This window comes from Diuraphis noxia, unplaced genomic scaffold (assembly GCF_037042655.1).
Source record: "Diuraphis noxia isolate RWA-SAM2 unplaced genomic scaffold, SU_Dnox_SAM2 contig0007, whole genome shotgun sequence".
Lineage (NCBI taxonomy): Eukaryota > Metazoa > Arthropoda > Insecta > Hemiptera > Aphididae > Diuraphis > Diuraphis noxia.
Window position 1 is genome coordinate 1589128 of NW_028301717.1, and position 21830 is coordinate 1610957.

Consider the following 21830-nt stretch of genomic DNA (forward strand, 5'->3'; position numbering starts at 1 on the left):
CGCTCTGATGAATAATTATATTTTAATTAGTTGTTGTTTTTTTACGAAAACAGAAATGTGGAACTCACTCTGCACTAAAGTATATTACGTGTACAATTTAATAAATCAATATTGATATGAATTTATTGTATACGATAAAAATGGTTCTAAGCGGACTTCAGTACGTACATATATTTCTAAGGCTAATTTTATTACATTTCAATATGGTCATCTATAAATAGTTAATTTTTTTTATTAGTTATAATAAGGTAGGTTACATTGATTTGTCCATGTATAATTCACATATAATATTATAATTAACGTATTATTTATTAATTAATATAATTATTATATTTTTAACTTATTAGTTTTACTTATAAGTTAATGCTTAGTACCTACCAACGTAGTTACCATAAGTTGTACAAAATTTGACATAAAAATGAAAAAAAAATTAATAATTTCAAATTGACAACAAGTCAATATATTTTTTAATTAAGTCTACAAAACAAATGTATCTGAAGTTAATAATTTTTAAATTTGAAAAAATTAAAACAGATTTGACCTTAAACTAGTTTTGCAAAAACATTTCCGTTTTTCTCTATGATTTGTTTTTTTGTTTTTCACGATTGCATTGATAAGTATTGGGATTTTCTTTACTTTTTACATCCTTTAAAACTAACAACATACAATTCACTAGCAGATATCACCCTTAAAAATTCAAGCTTTTCAAATGCTTCAAAATGAGATGACAGTCAAACAAACAAACACACACACACACACACACACACACACACACACACACACACACACACACACACACACACACACACACACACACACACACACACACACACACACACACACACACACACACACACACACACACACACACACACACACACACACACACACACACACACACACACACACACACGCACACGCACACGCACACGCACACGCACACGCACACGCACACGCACACGCACACACACACACACTATTCATCATTGTAAAACCAATATAGTATATACATTCATCGCTCCAATCACAATCTCAAAGGTAACAAAAATTTTGTTTGGCAAGTAACAAAAAAAAAAAAAAAACAGAGGGATAACGGTTTACGGTTGATGTGTAATAATATGAGCAGATCGTAACATATCCGTAGGGATAAGACAAAAGTCGGAAATGGTTGACGGTCGGTGGTTGTCTTGCATTCTCGAAATACATAGGTATATAGTAATATAAATTGATTGACGTGGAACGCAAAATATGCCAATACGATAAAAATAAATAATAAAACGGAAATAGTTAATATCTCAATATAAAAAATCTGTACAGCCATAATATTCAAATTTTATTTCATTAATATTCATCATGTTTATACATTTTGAACATCGAATAAATTATATTATACCATCGGCTAAAAGGTTCAAGATAATAAAGTATAAGCAATTACTTTTACTAAAACGTAGATGATGACCTTCGAATAAACCCGTGTTTTTTTTTTAGTATTTCGTGTAAGTACCTACGCTGTTTGTACAGAAAACCATTGGACAACCTTTGCGACGACCTTTTATTCGAATTTTTTTTATTTTTTATAGTAAATACAAAAACACCTTCACCGTACTAATTTTTTTTTTATGATTTTAACTGTACCTATAGGGTTCTATTCAAATTTTTTATAAGACCACTTTTCTGTACCCAAGTACAAACTTTGTATGGCAATTTGCCATATTATTGTAAGTAAAAGATTAAGTGATACACCGATATGTAAAACGAAACAACTGCAGAAACTAAACTAAAAATATGAAACTATAACAAGTGTTGGTAATTCGAAATTTAGCGAAAATTATTTTACCATACAATATCAGTGATTGTTACGATGTCTCTATACATATAATCGATTGCTATTATAATGATGATCTATAGATAGATACATGTTTTAAACTTCTGTAAAATATACTTTTATTTTTATTTTGTAGATTTTCATGTAAAATAAGAATAGCGTTACATATAAATTGAATGCTGTTGCGTTTGTGTTTGTATTAAATCTATTACTATTGTAATTCAAATATCTATGAAGCTTATTGTACCACGAGTACAGATTGTTAAACGTTCTTAATTCAAAATAAAAAAAAAAAAAAAAATGTATTTTGTGGAACTTAAATATATGCTTATTAATTATTATGTGATGGAATGAAAATTTAGTATATTAATGAATATACTTATTACACTTATTTGTATTGAAAGAAAACAATATTTGAAAATTATTTTAACTTAATACAAATATCCAATACACACTCGACACGCCTATGATATATAATCTGTTAAATTTTGATAACTAGAATTACTAAATATATATTTTATTTTTATTTTTTTATTAGTTTAAATTTATTTTGTTTCTTATTTATTTTAAATAACATAATAATAAGTGTCGTAATATACTGATTTTTATTGTTTTATTTTCTCCATTTAGATTTCATAATACGATTCGGTAAGGGGTCAACATCAGTCGATTACAGAAGAGATATGATTAGAAGAAATGTGTGCAAAAAATTTTAAAAAAACGTCAATATGTATATTATCATTATCGGTCAGGTAAAATGTATTGTACATTTCAATTGGATTTTGTATATAGAACGGCTTCGGAGAGAGACACTTCTAACCAAATGATAGTTTTAAAATATTTAAGTAGGTACTTACGCGTGTTATATACGTTTAAGTTAGGTCTTACTGGTGGATACAGTTCTCTGGAGACTTCGATGATGTGATAGTTATAAATCTATAAATAAAAAAAAAATCAGTTATGTTAATTAAACGAAATATACACTCGGCGACATAAAACATTGGGTTCATGATAATATTATAATATGATATTTAGAAATATTATAATATGACATTTGTTCAAATATATATATAAAAAAGGCAGAGAAAAAAAGAACACAACATAAGAAAAATTGAATTAGAAAAGGTTATACAGTTTGGTTATTTTTAGCAAAGTTATGATTTTGTTGGAGTTTTCATATGATCAACCTGATCAATGATCATACCCTAAACGTAACCTAGGCTTGTTAACAAGAATAAATTTAATGTGATGCAAAATTTCATTTGCTCACATATTTATTTATTTTCATTCGATTACATATTATTAAAATGTAATGAGTTATTTTTAAAGTTATATTTACTGTAAAGATACTAATACCGCAGAAATCAAAAACTGTTATAGGTACCGCGACTACTGAATGATCAGATACGGGTAACGTAGTCTATATACCTACTCTACATGGATGTGTGCATTGAGAGAGCGTTACAAAAAAAAAAACCTTTTTCGAATGGATCTTATACTCTTATCGCTCGTTAAATTATCAAACGAAAATATTAACCGTCTGTTGGAGATAATTTTTATTACAAATACGCACAATTGGTTTTCCCCGTATATTTTTATTTCAATGTATTTTATGTTATGAAAATATTTTTAAGAAATCTAAGAGATCAAACCTGGTGATAAGCTTGTAATATTCTAGTCAACTTGAAGAAAACAATGAATTACCTGTATGTAAATATGTTGCCCTGTTGTTTGAAAAATATCAAACGATTTGTTTGATATACGCGTAAACGTTGAAGTAAACCATCATCATTATAACTATGTTATGGTAAAAACGTTAATAGGGTTTAATAATATGATTTATTAATATAATTTTATTTTATAATACGATAACTAAAAATTAAAAGAATAATAATGATTGTTCTAACAATATCTGGCATTTTTATCGCGATGACCATTGGTCACGAATTTCTACGACTTAACAAAGTATTATACCACTAACCGTACAGTCTGCAGGGGTTGAGCCGACCCGGTGGGACCATAAGAGGTTTATCGGTGCAACTTGACTTGACATTCATGCAGTTCATGACCTGACTGGCTATAAAAAAACCCATTTCTTGCCCTGCCTGAAAATTTCACCACTAAAAGGGCGGGTAAGTCGTGGATGTCGCTCTGCTGTACAGTAGGTTACAAGTGGGTTACTGTAATGGATGGAATTAAATTTGAATCCAATGATATTATATAATTGTATACAAAAAACGATTCTGAGCGAAGACGGTTTATCTGTCTAGGATATAATATTATAGATTATTAAAAATTTCAAATCTTAGATTTAAAAAGAAAATTTTTAGTAATTTATAGTTTAAAATAACTTGCGAATTTTCGTGATTTTCGTGATTTTTGCATACTTATATATTGTTAAAATTCAAACTTTGAATGCTTATAAAAATAAATTGTGACTATGTATTTCTTTTAATTTCCAACTGCTATTGTAAAAATAAGTTAGGAGCCTTGTATTAAATTTTCAAATCTTAGAATTAAAAAGAACAACTTTTATGAATTTCTATCAAGATAATTTGAACATTGCCGTAATTTTTACGTATTTAGTCAAAATTTGAACTTTAAATGCTTATAAATAAAAATTGTGACTATATATTTCTTTTATTTTTCAATTGCTTATTTAAAAATATATTATGAGCCTTGTATTAAATTTTGAAATCTTAGATATAAAAGGAAAATTTTTTATGAATTGCTAGCATAAAATAATTTACGAATTTTCGTGATTTTTACATAATATGTTGTCAAAATTTGAAATTTAAATGCTTATAAATAAAAATTTTGACCATGAATTTATTTTATTTTTCAACTGCTATTGTTAAAATATGTTAGAAGCCTCGTATTAAATTTTCAAGCTTTTCTACCGAAAAACTAATTTTTTATCGATATTTATAGAAAAAAAAACTAAAAAAGTTGAAAAATTAAAATGTCAGTAAACAGCTCAAAACAAATCTATATATTTTGAAAATTTTATCAAATATATAAAATGCCTATATAAACATTCAGTGAAAATGTCAAGTATCTGCGTTCATTTGTTTTAGAGTTACACCAAAATAAGGAAATCGCTAAAAGTGAAAATCCAATGTTGTACAAATTTAAATTTCAAATGCTCATACAAATTTAATTTAAATTTCCGGTGGAATTTTTATTTGTGATAAAGATTGAAAAACTTGTAAGGAATCTTGTATTAAATTTTTAAATCTTAGATTTAAAAAGAAAATTTTTTATGAATTTCTAGCTTAATATAATTTGTGAATTTTCGTGATTTTTACGTATGTTGTCAAAATTTGAACTTTGAATGCTTATAAAATAAAATTGTGACTATGAATTTATTTTATTTTTCAACTGCTATTGTAACAATATGTTAAGAGCTTTGCATTAAATTTTCAAAATTTTCTACCTAAAAAATAAATTTTTATCGATAATAATTAAAAAAAAACTAATAATGATTGAAAATTTCAAATGCCTATGAATAATTCAACTTAAGTCGAAATTTTTTGAAAATTGCATGGTGGATAGAATATATTTATATAAACATTCGGTGAAAATTGTATGTATCTATGGTCATTTGTTTTAAAGTTACTTCAAAAACCAAAATCGATTTTGTCGAAAAATGAGTGTGCGTAAAATTTCCCGTTTTTCCCTTAATTTATAGTTTGTTTTTCTCGATTATTTAGAAAAGTATTAAGAATTTTTTACTTTTGACCCCCCAAAGTACCAACTAGATTCACTTTCTAATCGAACGAGGTACTGAAGTCAAAAATCGAAGCATTTTTACTGCCCCAAAACGTGATGACAGACAGACACAAAAAAAAATTAAAACACACATCATGGTAAAATCAATACATTCATCGCTTCGCTCAGGATCTAAAATAATATTGTCTCAGTCAGTCCCTTCAGCGTACGTGCGCCTCGGCAAACGGCCTATGGTGCACTAAAAAATGGCATGTACGCTATTTTGAATTTTTCCGAAAAATATTGTTAATTAATTGATTTGCCAGTCTTTCTGTTATAACAGCCACCACCAGGTATAGGTATCGATCGTATATAGTATATACCTACCAACTACAATATAATCAATATTATACACTTATCTGCCATTTACTTTTTAATATGTTATTATATTGTTGAGCACACCGATTATTTTGTTTCAAAACCTCCGAGGTTGCTCAGAAACTAAATTTATTTAACCGACCATTATGTAAGTCACTGTTCCAAGTGCTGCAGGTGTATACCTACAATATACGTATATAATACAATACTATGTATATATAGTGTACCTATATATATATACAGGGTGTCCCACAGAGATCTGACAAATGAAATAACTTTTGTTCTAATCAATATTTTAAAAAAAATTCTTTTAAATATAATTCATAGACACTTGCGCTACATTTTTAGAATACATTTTTTATTTTTTATTTTTTAATACTGAAAATAAAAAACTTAGAAATTGATGAAATTTTTTTTCGAAACATTCAATATAGCCAATTTGTAAATCTGATTTTTAGAAAAATGTATATGGTAAAAACACTTATTAAGTCAAATGCCGATATTTTACAATTTTTTTAAATATCAATATTTTCGTTACCTAAGTAAATTATAGTAATTTATAGTTTATACATCACATATTATTAAAATAAATGCAATAAAAAAAATAATTATATTTTAACATGCACCTATTTAAAAATTTTCTTACAAAATATTTTTAAAAAACTTTATATTATTTGAAATTAAAATGTTTCTAACATAAACTGGATCGTAATTTACTTAACGAAAATATTGATATTTAAAAAACTTGTAAGAAATCAGCCATTTGACTTAAATAAGTGTTTTTACCATATACATTTTTCTAAAAATCAGATTTACAAATTGGCTATATTGAATATTTCGAAAAAACTTTTTATAAATTTTTAAGTTTTTTATTGTCAGTATTAAAAAAAAAAAAATGTATTCCAAAAATGCAGCGCAAGTGTCTATGGATTATATTTAAAAGAAATTTTTAAAAAATATTGATTAGAACAAAAGTTATTTAATTTGTCAGAATGTCAGATCTCTTTAGGACACCCTGTATATATTATATATATAATATATCTGTTATCTCCTTTTAAACATAGATTAAATACAGCGATCTTGTGCAGACTCCACACATTATAGCTAAAACTACCACCGCGTCTTTCCGACAGTCGAAATTTATAGCAGTAAACTTTCTAACAAAATATTTTTCTTCCCATTTCCGCGGTGTCCGACCACATGGCACAACACCAGCCACCAATGTATCCCATCTTTTTGTTTTTTCTGTTTTGTTTCTTAAACAATCAACGTAAACATAAATGTACAGAGGCGCTTGCAGTTATTATTATATAGACGTACTCATAAACTAGTAGATAACGTAAATACAATATAATACAAACTCGAGACTGTATACGTCGGACCTACTATACGGAGTGTTACATTTAACATAAGGCACTCGTTGTTACAGAAAACACTAAAACGTTTTTGAAAATTATGTTTCACATATAATTGTAAGTCATTACAAGACTATGTTTCGAGAAAACATAATATTTTTAATGCTTAAAAAAGTTTTTTACGACTTTGAATAATGACAATCCGCATTTTCGAAATAATATTTCGAAGCAGACGATTATTCGGAGTATATCAATCTATAAAAATCAAATATTAAACAAGTTTATTTAACAAGCTGGAAGGTATTTAAACTTTAAAGTAGGTATATATATGACCTGATTGGAGTGGTATTGACGTACACCGCTAAATGTTAGTCTACTACTCCGTTAACCTAATTTTTAATATATAAAACGCATAGACTATTCGTCAAAAATTTGAATTTCATAAATCAAAGTATGTACTCTGATATTCTTATCAATTATTATTGAAAATAAGAAAAAAATATCGTTTTAGAAAAATTAATTATTGAAACAGCTTGAAATAATTATGTAACATATTTTCAAAAACGTTAATATTTTTTTTTAAATAATGGGTTTTTTATATTGATAAATAAATGGATTAACCCATATAGTCTTAAAATAAAATTAAAAAATGAAAAAAATAAATAATTTTAATGATTATGAACGCTTCAAGCAACCACACGAATGAGTACGTGAGTATAATATAATAATCTATAATAACCATAAGTAGCCAAATGTTTTTTCAATATGTGACACGGCTATTTGCCGAATTTCTCCGAATCAAAAAAATAGTTAAAATAATAAAAATCAGTGCGTACACAGAGGGAGAGGTTTAGGTGTTTAACTCTTACTCCTTAGTATTTTTATGTAGGTATAGTAAAAATTAAAAAAATTAAAAAAAAACATTTTAATTTATACTCAATAATTTTGTTCCTATACACAATTTTTTATGTAAATCCTCCCGTTGAAAATCTTTGCGTATGTTAATGCACGAATTTTATAAAATATTTTAATCTATGGACGTGCATAAATATTGCTAAAAAGAGTTACGGAAATAATTGATTTGTTCTATTAGGTATTCAATTCATTTAAGAAAGTTAATTTACTGTTTAACTTCAAAAACCCGATTTGGAGTACATCATTAATCATTATATTTTATAACGCGGTTTATAACACTATTACTTCGAAAACATTTCCGTTTTACTGGAATTTCTTATAAAAGTTCTGAGAGTTGTTTAATTTTGACTTCCAAAACAACCTAATATAAATCTTGCCCAAAATTAAAGATTTAAGTATTTTCTTACTTGTCCCAAAAAGTGATGTCAGACATAAAATATAAACTTATAAAAAATATTATACATACCTAATGGTCCGCAGTGGTCACGGTAAGATTATTGTCAACGGATTGCTGCAGTGCATCATATTTTGCCACTTTACACTGTAAAACAAGTACATCCATCGGAGCGATCAGAATCTAAAATTAGACATTTTTTTAAACATTAAAAGCATGTTGGATGTTTAGGCGTTTACTTACACTTTTCGATTTTAATATAATATGTTTACGGAACTATAACGAATAGTTTCTACTTTTTTTCTAAATCCATTAACTATATATACTTAAACTCTTTGCATCGACGAGATTTAAGAACATTATTATTTATTAATGTTTACTTTTAAAATTTAATAATGTTTATTATTCGAAAACTTTTTTTCGTGTATAGATTTATTGTTTGTAATCTTGATATTTGTTTTCGAAAAAAATATCAGATATTTTAAACTTCTCGTTAAAACTTTCAATAGTTGAGAATATAATTAATCATAAAAAATATTTTGTCGAAACACGTGAATCCAATACGAACACCGATCATGTTTCCAGGGTCAACAACATTTTTGCGCAATATCAATTAGTGTTTGAAATACAATATTGAGATCAATATATTCATTGGCGTAATTATAGGATCTATATTTTCGAGAAGGAGGGGATTGTGGCATAGATATTAATTTTCCAATAATAGCAAATAAATATTATTTTAATTTAACTCAAATAATAGCATTAAAAACGAAATTTAAACTCTCTTTGTTTTTTTTGGCTTAGCCTAAAATACATAATAATATGTACCTATATCTTCTTCTTCTTTAGTTTCGGCCTTTATGATCATACTAAAAACGATCAACTTTGCCACCTAACCTTGTCCTCTGCTGCTTCTCTCAAAAAAAATATTTAAATCATAATTTCTTGTAAGCAATTTAGTAGGTAACAATTTAGATTAGGCGTAGACCAGATATCTATAATACATAAAGCTAGACGACAGAGTTAATAGTAATAGCTGTTAATGGGTAGGCTACTCGTTGAATCAGTGTACATCCGTGCTGCTAAATTGCATATATAAGACGCCGACATTAACAACTATGCGAATATCGTGTTGAAAAATAACGATGATAATAATATAATATTAATATCACGTATTATTTATATATCTTTAAACGATCGATTTTGATCGTGTCTCACTACAAAAATAAGCGTTCTACGGTTTTTATTAGAATTGCTATTAAACTATATGTGCAATATTTTATTATCGTCGGATAGGATACACTACAAACATTAAAATAAAAAACGGTAATAATATGGATAAACAAACAATACCGTAGTAAAAGAAATAGTTTTTCTCGGTGTTATTTTTCAAATCATTTAGCGCGTGTTCGTCTATTTGCGTACCTGCTGTTTTTATCCTTCACAAGGAAATCGCAGTCGGTGCTTTTAATGGGTTTTGGCGTGGCTTTAATACGAATGTAGGCGGTTTGGATGATGGCAACATCTGGGATGTGACTTTCTAATTTTTGGCACACGTATATTAACCTTCCTCAGGTCGTTTGTATGTCTTGCAGATAAACGAATGTGTTTAATATGCAATATTTGGTGTGATGATATCTGGGAACTTTTACGATCTAACCGATATTAAAACGTTTTGCATTTTCTCGACGTTCGAAACGATTTGTTCACTATTTTATTCAAATTGTTTTGAACAAGAAATATACATAAAACGGCAAAAAGGAATGATTTATTGCTTTAGTAAACATAAATAAATGCTTTTAAATAATTCAATAATTAATTAATAACGATAACTAAAAACGATGTTTTTGTACTCGGGACTTCACCTTTCCTGTTAGTGTCTTTATTTAAATTAAAAATATAGAATCGTTGTTATTCTTCCTAGTTTTGGGCAATGTAAAATATTATTTTTCTTAAAACTTATCTTATTTCTCTAAAAAAAAAAAATCATTTTTTAAGAATAATAATATCGTTAAAATTCTATAACGCGGTAATTATAAATTATAATTTATAATTAAGTTCCTGCAGTAGATAGGTAAGTAATGTTCAAGAAGGGTATATTTAAATTTTATGCCGAAACGAGGAGCTATGCGATTAAAATATATTATACTGTCGTAATTTATTATTGTAATGCAATTCAATTACCTTAGTAGAATTATTTTACAATTATTTCAGTATTTCATATAACCCGAGAGGATTGTTTAACGAATCGTAGCGAGACAACTGTTGCGTTTTCGAGGTAGGTAGTTTAGTTTGGCGAGCCCACTAATATGAAATACTAAAAGGTGTGACGTTAGCCTGATAATAATACTTTTGTCGACTTTTATGATGAATTTTTCTGTGTATTAACCGGATGGCGAGTTTAGTCGTACCGTCTAAATATATAGTAACATATTTTAATATTTTATTAATAGAGCATGATATAATATTCTTTATTATAATCATATGTATTAGTGAATTACACACCTTAACGTAGGTATATATCATTAACATTTGATACAAGTCAAATAGTAATGATTGGTATGAAATAACTTAAAGGTAGGTTTTATTACCTATTACAACTTAAATATCACGATAAATAAAAAAATAACTAGAAATTATTATAAAAATAAATATTTTCTGGGTAAAATCAAAAATAAAGTCCGTAAATTAAAGTTAAATGTCATTCGTATTTTTGTTTTTTTACCTAGTAAATCGAATAAGCAAACCTCTTAAGAAAATTCGATAGATTTTTTAGTTTATACGGTTTTTGATTTGCTAAGCAAATATACCGTAGTACCTACCTAATTAATATATACAGACAAATTATATTATATTATGCTACGAGAAAAAGTCGTATAAAAACCCTCAAGTCATTAATTATGCATTAAAATCTGTTATTTCCGTTAAGTTTAATATATTATACGAACACAAAAGCATTTAATATGTTCTTCAAAATATAAAAATAATAGTAAAAAACATCATCAATTTTTTAAAGCAAATCAATTTATAGAACCTAATCTAATGTTTAATTTGTTAAAGTGTAAACCATATGTAAAATAAATGTATATTAATAACTAATGTCCTAGTAGCTGAGGTTTTTATGTTTAAAATAAAAATAAAAACATAATATAATACATCCTTTAAACTATTCAAGTAACAAAAGTTTGAAGAATTTTCAAATGAGTTTTAATTTAAATATCTAATTGACATCATCAAATATCTCATACACCTAGTATTTGTTCTAAAAAATATTCATTTTTTTTTTTTTTTCGTTTTAACCGACGACGCCGCGGGATCTGCTTTCGCATTGCTTCCGCGGCGCCGCCAAAAAATATATATCTAGGTATATTAAAAAAAAATGTATACCGTATGTCTCTTAAGTTAAATTATATGAGCGAAATATAATAATAATTAATTAATATTCAGCATCTACAGCGTCTACAACTTCTAATATTAAATTATATAAAAACTACTTTTATTATGTTTATAAAGACTTATAATGTATTGAATTAAATATACGTAAAAATAGTTATAATTTTGTTGAATGGAACGAAATCAATGGTACGTTGACTAAAATAAATATTAAATATATTAAGGAAAACTGTATTGCCTACTATAATATATTACCTTTTTTTCTTTGCCCTCTAATTTCTTATCCATATGAGTATGATATAATATAAAATATGCGCATGTATTCAAATTAAATTATGTATCATGCCTATAATATTCTGAAAAAAAGTATGAAATAAAAAGGCAATACTCTGCAATTACGCAGAGTATGATTGCTATATAGTATTTTATATTCATAAGTACTTCACAAAAAGGTTTATAGACAAGCTTGGAGTGTTTAAAAAATAAAGTAATTGTCTAAGTAGATATCAAGGTAAATAAATTTTTTTTTAAATAAAAATATCTGACCATTATATGAGTCTATCATAGGTAGTATACTTATTCAAATATGTATGTGTGGTATAGATTTTGGCAATAAGAACCCGGTTGGTCACCCATCCGGAAATTAGTGTAAACGGACGGTGCGTTCACTCAATCATGTTACGTTGAATGATTGCAGCAACTACGCCATGCCAAGCCACTTTGTATAAAAGATAAAACTATATTGTTTTCGGGACAAATCACCAAGTATTAATTGTATAATATTTTAATAGCTAATGTAGCTCACTAATTTGAAATGTATTTGTTTTAATAATATTGTAATGAGTTGGTGGTTTTAAATAATTGCTAAAATATTATATTTTAATCAATCAACAGCAATATAGCTCATAATGGTAGATATTGTAAATATATTACACTATATAAGACAGTACTAAAAAAAAGTAATATTTATAAATGTCGCGCGTTTAGAATTGAAATTCGTATTTAATTTGAAATAACATTAAAACTAACATTTCTTAGGAGGTGGGTAAAATGCTGCGTTTCTAATTAATATAGGTCATGCCTCGTTTTATGCAAAATAAACTTTACTAAAATGCACAGGTTACTTGTAATTAACAAATTCTTTATTTCATTTTCATTTATTTAATTTATACATTTACCATCATCAATGGTAAACAGTTAGGTAAATAATGTAAGTAATGTTCAGGTAGTATTAAGTTACCATCATATTATTCAGTAATATTATATTACATTATAGTGTCATTCACCTTGGGTTATAAAATAAAGTAGACGAGAGTTTAGACAAGCGATAAAAATCAAGTTGAGTACAAATTGGACTTTATCCAAAAGAACGATTGTTCTAGCTTTTAAATTTAGTACCGAAAAATATAATGTTCAACAATATACATAATTGTTTTTTAGTATAAATGTATAACATTATTACTATTTGAATTAATGTTTTCGCACTTCATTCCATCAGAAATACCTACGATTCTAATGTTCATAAATAGATAATTTCAAATGTATTAACTTAATTTATCTATAAATTACATAAACAATATAAATAATTAGATAGTTACGTATATTATGTGACCCAGTTCATAAAGTGATTAATAGGTAATCTAAAATATTATTATGAACAATCATCACTATAGGGATAAAATATGTTACACGATGATACCCGGATATGCATCATAATATAATTATTAAAAAAATAAAGACTCTAATGTGTACAGTAAATAATAGTAATAATAAGCAATATAAATTTGTTACATATTCTAAATTATAACTATTATAACCACAAAAATATATTTTTATAATTTAATGTTAATCAATGGAAAAAATTGTACTTGGCATATTTTATCTAAATTATATCTGATTATTATGATACTCTATTATAACTATAGATATTGTAGGTACTAATTATAAATTACGATAATACAATGTACAATGTATAATAGTTATAAAGTACTAAATACTAGGTTCCATTCACTAATTTTTAATTAAAAGATTTTGTATTTAGATATGCTATATACAAGGCCAGCTTATAATTCTATAATTTTTTTTTTTTAAATAAATAATTTGAAATGTTCACGACCATAATGTCAATGCTGAGGAAAAAATTCTTGATATTCTCCGTTAAGTTGTATTATTAATGAGTATCCTCTTCTATAATTAATTATTTATGAATTCTGAGGATTTTAATTTTACAATGCTGATGTTTATTGAGACTATAGTGATTGAAGCAGCAAAAATACTTGGATTTTAAATTTTAATATCTTTTCTAGTAGCAAAGTGAATTTAATTTGTACTTTGAGAAAAGCCGAACATTCCCAGTATACTTTTCACTTTTTCAATTTTATTAACAATTGAGAAAAACAAAAATTATTAGAAAACAGAAAAATCAATGTTGTCAAAATAAAGTTTCTTAAAAATATTTTGACTTTTCAAGAAATTAATATTTGATATTTTCAATCATTTTCTAGTTTTTTTTTTTCTATAAATGTAAAAAAATATATTTTTTATTAGTCAACAATTTGAAATTTAACACAATATTCCTCGTAAATATTTCACACTGAATTAAAAAAATAATATATAATGTATATTTAAATAAATTTTTTCCTTATAGACATTTGAACTATATTGTAGTTCGAATTTTTACAAAATTAAATATTTAAACGATATAAGAAATTTTTTTAAATTTAATTCAAAAATATTATTCGTAGGGACTTGATATTTTACTTAGGTTATTATAATTTATACACATCATAATTTATTTTTCGAAAGCAATGTTTTCATTAAAATGTATTGAACTAATAATCAAATTAATTACTCTAATAGAAATATATCACAAAAGTAATATAGGCTGACGGTGTGTCTTCGTTCAGAATCGTTTTTTTTTCGAATTCATTGATTTACAATGATAATGTAATTCAAATTTAATACACACAGTGACTTTCTCTTCAGTAACCTTGAGTCATTATAACTTACTCATAACCTAAAAAAAATCATTAGTATCAGAAAGCTCTACACTCGATTAGTAACTTTCTGGACACGCGAACCTTTCAAGTTAAAATTAACAACTACCTATAAGGAGAATGTGAACATTTAAATGGAGTGTCTAAAGAATCGTCACAATTCCTGTGTTATCTCTGATTGGCATAAACAGTTCCACTAATAATTTCAACTACTCAATTATTACCAGTTAAAGACGATAAAGTAACTTTCTACGCAGACGATTTTAATTTTTAATATAGAAGTCGAAACTTGGAAACTGTGATGCTACAAAATACAAACAAAAATCTCGTAGAATGGTTAAAAACTTATGGTTTCAATTTCTCGTCTGAGAAATCTCAATGAATTGTATTTACTAAAGAGCATAACAAAACTTGACATAAAACTCGGACAACAACAAATTAAGAAAAAAAAAGCGGGTAAGTCGTGGATGTCGCTCTGCTGTACAGTAGGTTACTGTAATGGATGGGATTAAATTTGAATGCAATGATAGGTATCATTGTATACGAAAAACGATTCTGAACGGAGATGATTTGTCAGTCTAGGATATATTATATTTAAATATTGTCATATATTCTATTTTGAAACAAATAAATTATTTTTATAAATTAAACTGTATATATATATCACTAACATGGAATAATCTAGATTCTAGACTAGCATAGAAACATCACATTGACAACCTAAAAACTCTATTGTTTTAGGCCTTAACATAGTAAAAATGTTTTCACGTACTTCATAGGGATCCAAAAAGAATGCTCTATTAGAAATATAATATAAATCTATATTATGTTCAAATCAGATTTTGTCATCTACATATGAGGATACCGGGAAAAAAATTCATGAGGAAATTGTATACATATAAAACACAATGTAGGTCTACGGTAATAGCTATTTGGAATAATATGTAATTTATATTATATTAGCTATCTACGACAAGTTAAATTTTTACAGAGGAATTATATGTAATCCTCAAAGGCATATAATTAGTTAGAGACTAGAATTTTTCAAAAGCTACAATTTTTTCAGATTCTTTTAATACGTTAAACAATATTAAAAATACGTAAAACACTAACGAGATAAATATACAAGTAAAACAAATTTTGCGAAAGATAAAAAGGAAACATTATTCGATTATGTTGGATACCTGGTAATCTAATACCATAGAAAATGAGATGGCTGATAAGGCAGCAAAATATTTAACCCTTTAACGACTGCAGCTGTTTAACTTGTTACGACACAAGATATAATACCCTTAACTTTAATGTGGCCAGTAAACTGAAAATAAATATATTTATATAAATACATTTGTTTGTTTTCAAAATGTTTTATTCAATCTATTACAAAAAAATATATATATATATATTTCCGAAAACAAGTGATTTGGGCTGTATATATCTATCTAGGTATGTCTGCAGAATCATTCTAATAATACCTAAATATACGACAAATGAACATTTTTGTCAGCTTGTGAAACCTAACCTCACCTAGCTATACTCATTATATTTATTAACTTTCGGTTCATAGATAGATGTCCGCAACTAATTGTCGGTCATAATAATATAATATATTAGTTTTTGGACGCCGAGCATCTAACAATGAACCTATTTATTTACAAAAAAATGTTGGCTGTATATTTCGGTTATTTGAATTGCGCGCATTCCAAAAAGATTTTCAGTGCAATAAGTCCCGAACTCTAGACTAATATGTGTAGTGCGCTATAATAAGCCATCGATAGTATTACGATGGCGTTTCACGGACCTCACAGTCAAAGTGTCAACTACACGGGGTCATAATATTATTATAATAAAGATCGGGCTGCCTGCCAATTGCTGCAAAAGGCGCCTCCAAAATACTGACTACAAACTGTATGTTAACTATACAACTGGAACATCACTCCGCGTACGCCTAATAATATATTATTATATACGAAAACAGCATATGTACATATTATTGTAATTGAACGATGGATGAGAAATTAAGTCATCGATACAATAGGTACACTATAGACCAGTGATTCTTAAATTTTTGTAGAGCACGGAGTTCCAAAAAAAGGCTTTTAGAAACCACGGATTTCCTTATCAATATTATATCAAAAACTTTATTTTTTTACAAAATGTCTTATCATAATCAATATTGACTAAGCCCCGGCCCCGGCATGAGTTTCGGGAACCCACGTGAGGCTGCAGACGACAGCTGCTTAAAAACAACTAAATTGGGTGTGGTCTCGGGAATATTGTTATTATAATATTTATTCGGTAAAATGAAAACACTGTGGCGGGTTTTAAAAAGATTTTATCGAGGCACAGAATCAATCTGTAGTGCGCGGATGAGAACGGTGCCCACTCGCCGACGGCAGTGTGTGTACAACAGACATACAGACAGCAGTTAGTACACGCGCACGCATCACTACTATTAATAACGCAGATGCCGCCCGCGTCGACGGCGGGACAAGGCTAATAATTATTATTATTATTATTATTATAAATATTATTATTATTATTGTAGAGGTGGCAGCGACATTACATTATTATTATTATATTAATAAATTATGGTAGAAAGGCCGAGGCGTGCATTGAAACCCCAAAATTGCAATTTGTTTTGGAGAGACGAAAATCTCAATAGTTTTGTTAATTATAAATGGAAGTAAAAATTGATCTGTAAATCATTTAACGAGTGTTATAATAAATAATAATTTATAGATAAAAGTGAGAAATGAAAATGACGGATTAAATTATGAGCTTTTTATTGGTTAATTATTACAAAATAATTATGGATTACAGCCAGGGTTTAACATTAATTTCCTATACTCGTTTACAATTATTTTGGGATGCGTTGTGGCTTACATCACTTTGAACCATATGTTACACCATTCGTTATACTTAAATGCAATTAGCTTTGATTTAGCTTTGAAGATAATTACTTCGACGAGATTTAATAAAGGATTCCAATAATATTAAGTTTGAGATTTTAAAAAACGAAATATCGACTTTCGTCGAAAAAACCATAATATGGTCTACGCTATTATCATGCCGAATACGGTTGTCGGCGACACAATATTTAATATAATATTGTTGTTGACCTAATTCGGTATGGAATTTCGAAATATATTCTTTTGAAAATGTTCCTTGGTATGCGGCCTCGAATTCCATCAATCATATTATATTATGTTATTGCGTATTATTACACTAAACGGAAACGAGGTGAAAGAGAGCGCAGTGGCAATTACGACCTAATACAGAGACTTTTTTTTTAACACGAGCCAAGCACTATTATTATTTCTTTAAAACATAAAAGTTGTAAAGTCTGCGCGATATAAGTCACAAATCCTCGACTCCTCTCGCACTGTTTAATGCTTCTTTTCACCTGGAAACCTTAAATTTTAAATTGCGATGTAGGCTTTAGAAAGCAAACCAATAAAAAAATGTGTATTCGTTGAATCGAATCGTTATAAATTTGACATTATGTCTTACCTATAACGCTGTAATAGTATTATGTGATTTTGTAAAACCTATTTATATAATAGTGCTCGAATTGGAAAAATAAAATAGATAGGTGACTCACAGACATTAAAACAATCAGCGTTCCTTACAATAATTAAACTCGAAGAAGTTTTGCTTTCCATCACACCCCTCATTCAAACTTCCATCTCCAAAAATAAGTATAGTTAAAATGTATAATATATCAATACTATAGTAGAATTTACCTACCAAATTTATAATTACTTAAGTAATTAATCATAAATTGCAATAATGATAAACAGATAAAATATACTTTGACCACATACTAACATATTATATACTTATTTCTTATATAATGATCTTGCCATTATCAATTATCATCAAAAACAAACATCTAAATTTGATTTTAATATTTTATTGAATAGATACAACTTCAAGAAATAATAATTACAAAATTAAAATATTATTTTAACCAAAGATAATTGCCCCCCCCCTCCGTACTCATGAAAACAATAAAAAGGGACGCTCTCACAAAATATTAAAAAATCGAGAGGAGGATTCTGCTTCCCCCCTCAATTCGGGGCAAACAATTAATTATTAAGTAATCTGACAATAGTAATGATAATAAATTATAGTTTATTACTTTCTATTTGAAAACAAACAGTCACACAAAATAGATTACAAATGTTATATAAATACATGAGCGGATAGACCTACCGGGAAATCGGGATTTAAGGGATAAGCTTTTATTTCTATATTAAACACAGAAGCCCCAATTCCCAAAATTTGCCTCTCTATACACATACTTGTACATGTTATATTACGTGTAGTATGAATTTAAAAATGTATAAAATATATGTAAAAAATATGAACAATTATAATATGCACAATGATAACAACAATAAACAACCATAATAATTTTATAATTAATATTTCAACAAGCATCAGTAATGATTATAAGAATAAATTATTCTCATTTAATTTATCATCTCGATTTTCCACTCTACAGATTAATATTAAAAGAAATACGATTTATAATAATCAATTAGGTTTGTTAATGCACGTAACAAATAACTGTCCATAATTTAAGTAAAAGTATTTTTTTTTTTTTTAATCAGATTTTAGTGTTAATTACCAAACAGCCTTAAAATGATCTAAAAATGATCTTAAAATTTAAAATCTTCGAGAGTAAAAATAGAAAAATAACTTCTTATTCTGATATAAAAATACATGAAACATAGTGAGCTAAACGAGTAGTTGTTTTGTGGTATACTTAATATATTTAGGTCATTATATCTACTAGCATTATTGGCTCTAATAAATATATATCTTGGTAAAAAATGTATCTATCGATAGGAGTCGTTATCTCTACCTATCGACACTATGGTGGTCTAATAAATATAAATTCTAAATAATCTAAGAGTTGGAACATTAATTTTTGTATAATACAATATCAAATTGAATGATTGTGTTATACTATAACGATTGAAAAAAATATTTACAAATCCCCTAAATGTTATAATTACAGGCTTACAGCTATCTAGGTTTACCTAATAACCTTCTGTATACCTAGTAATTACTAATTAGTAGGCAGTATACTGACTTGATGCGAGGTCGTGGTAATATACTAATATAACATACAATTTTCAACTTATTGTTTACAGAAACTCGAAGTTAATATCTTTATAAAATAATTCGTATCGGGTATGTAAAGGAATCCATTTAGCGCTGACACAACCAGTCATCGGTTTGTACATACTCAGTATAGAGTTATATAATAATATTTTAGTAAATAATGTAATTTTCAAGTAGAAAAATATTTCCATTATAGGTAACAAATAGTAATTAGGTGGCGTTAACCTATGGACGATATACTCATGGAGTGATGGAGCATGGGTTTGTAATCTATTTATAGTCTTTATTATTATTACATCACACATAGTTCTGTTTTGTATAGTAACCACTCGCCGTGCATAGAAGAATTTTGGATGTGCAGTAAGCGTTCTCTATAAGGTCTCTGCGTGGTACGTTTATTTAAACTCTATAATTTAATATTGGCTCTCGATCCAGCTAATGAAATTTATCTTTGCCATCATCATAATTATTTTGCTGCCAACAAGGCACAGTTGCATTTTGTTCCAGCAACGCGCTACTAAAACACGAACGTAGCTTATTATATATGGACGTCAAAGGGTCTAAAAAAAAGCCCCCTTTATTCTTTTCCTTTGCCACCGACATTTGGCGCTCATTTTTTTATACTCTAATGTCCGGATTTTCGGTATACCTACACAGCGATGGTCGGCAAAGTATATATTTTGTACCGTTCGTGATTAATCGAATTTCTGTGACATCCTTCCCCTCACGCTATAGATTGGGTGGGTTGGTAGGTGTATGAGAAAACATGACAAAAAGCAACACCGTAACCAAAAGGTATGTATGTACCTACGTCGATGAAAATAAACCTAACTATAACAATGATAAATCGATTTTTTTTTCTGCGCCACTGTAAATTTCAGAACATTAATTAGTAAAGTATTTTTATACATAAACGAATACGAACACCGACACTAAACAGTACTGAAACACATTGTTTTAAACACGGGTTGTTTGATTGTTATTTTATTTATTTATTTATGAAAATCATAACTTAATTGTTCAATAAACAACATAATAATATTATAAAGACCTACAAGCTACAACATTTACAGTATGATAAAAAAAACTATTTTTACGTAATAATGTAAATAGAACTAATATTATAGGTAACATGTCATTGCTTAAATATATAGTGATTCTCCACCAAAATATATTTTCACTCCTTTACTAAGCAATTTATTCAAATTTTGGATTTTTAAATTTTATTAAATATATCGAGGTTTTTATGATGGTAATTTAAATACTTAGATTTGTATCTAAATTAAGAAGTGTCCTGTGGCAGTAAAAATGTCTTTTCTTCAATACAATTTAGAATCGATTTTCTTTATTTAATTTAATTTTTACATTTTAAGATTATACATATTGATCATTGTAATGTATCTAAAAAAAATTTTAACGAGTGTCTAAAAAATTACCATAAAATGTGTAGACTATAAGGATAGTATAGTCCTAAAAATAGTTTCACGATTTCACAAAAATATAAAATAGTTATGATATTTAATCTAGATTAAAAACCCATAAATCTTTTTTAAAACGTCTAGGAAACATTACCTAGTCAATAAATGTCTAAAACTGTCTATTATAATATGGCTAAAAAGTTCTTTACAAATTGTAAACTAATAGCTGATATCTAAAACATTCTGTCTACTATATATTATAAAATGTTTAAAAATCGTCTCCTGATATAGACATCTAAAACTGTCTACTAT

The 21830-nt window shown here is 27.2% G+C and overlaps 1 protein-coding gene across 2 annotated transcripts in view; it reads left to right on the plus strand.

The window, feature by feature from the left end:
* LOC149054380 (receptor-type tyrosine-protein phosphatase kappa-like) overlaps window positions 1–21830 on the plus strand; it is a 208325-nt gene that overhangs the window by 42644 nt on the left and 143851 nt on the right. The window contains exon 2 of one of the 2 annotated variants that reach the window (XM_089230349.1): window positions 2456–2473. The exons of the other annotated variant lie outside the window; for it this stretch is intronic. Coding sequence (XP_089086475.1) covers window positions 2456–2473 — 18 coding nt within the window. The remainder of the gene's footprint in view (window positions 1–2455; window positions 2474–21830) is intronic. 2 annotated transcript variants of the gene reach the window in all.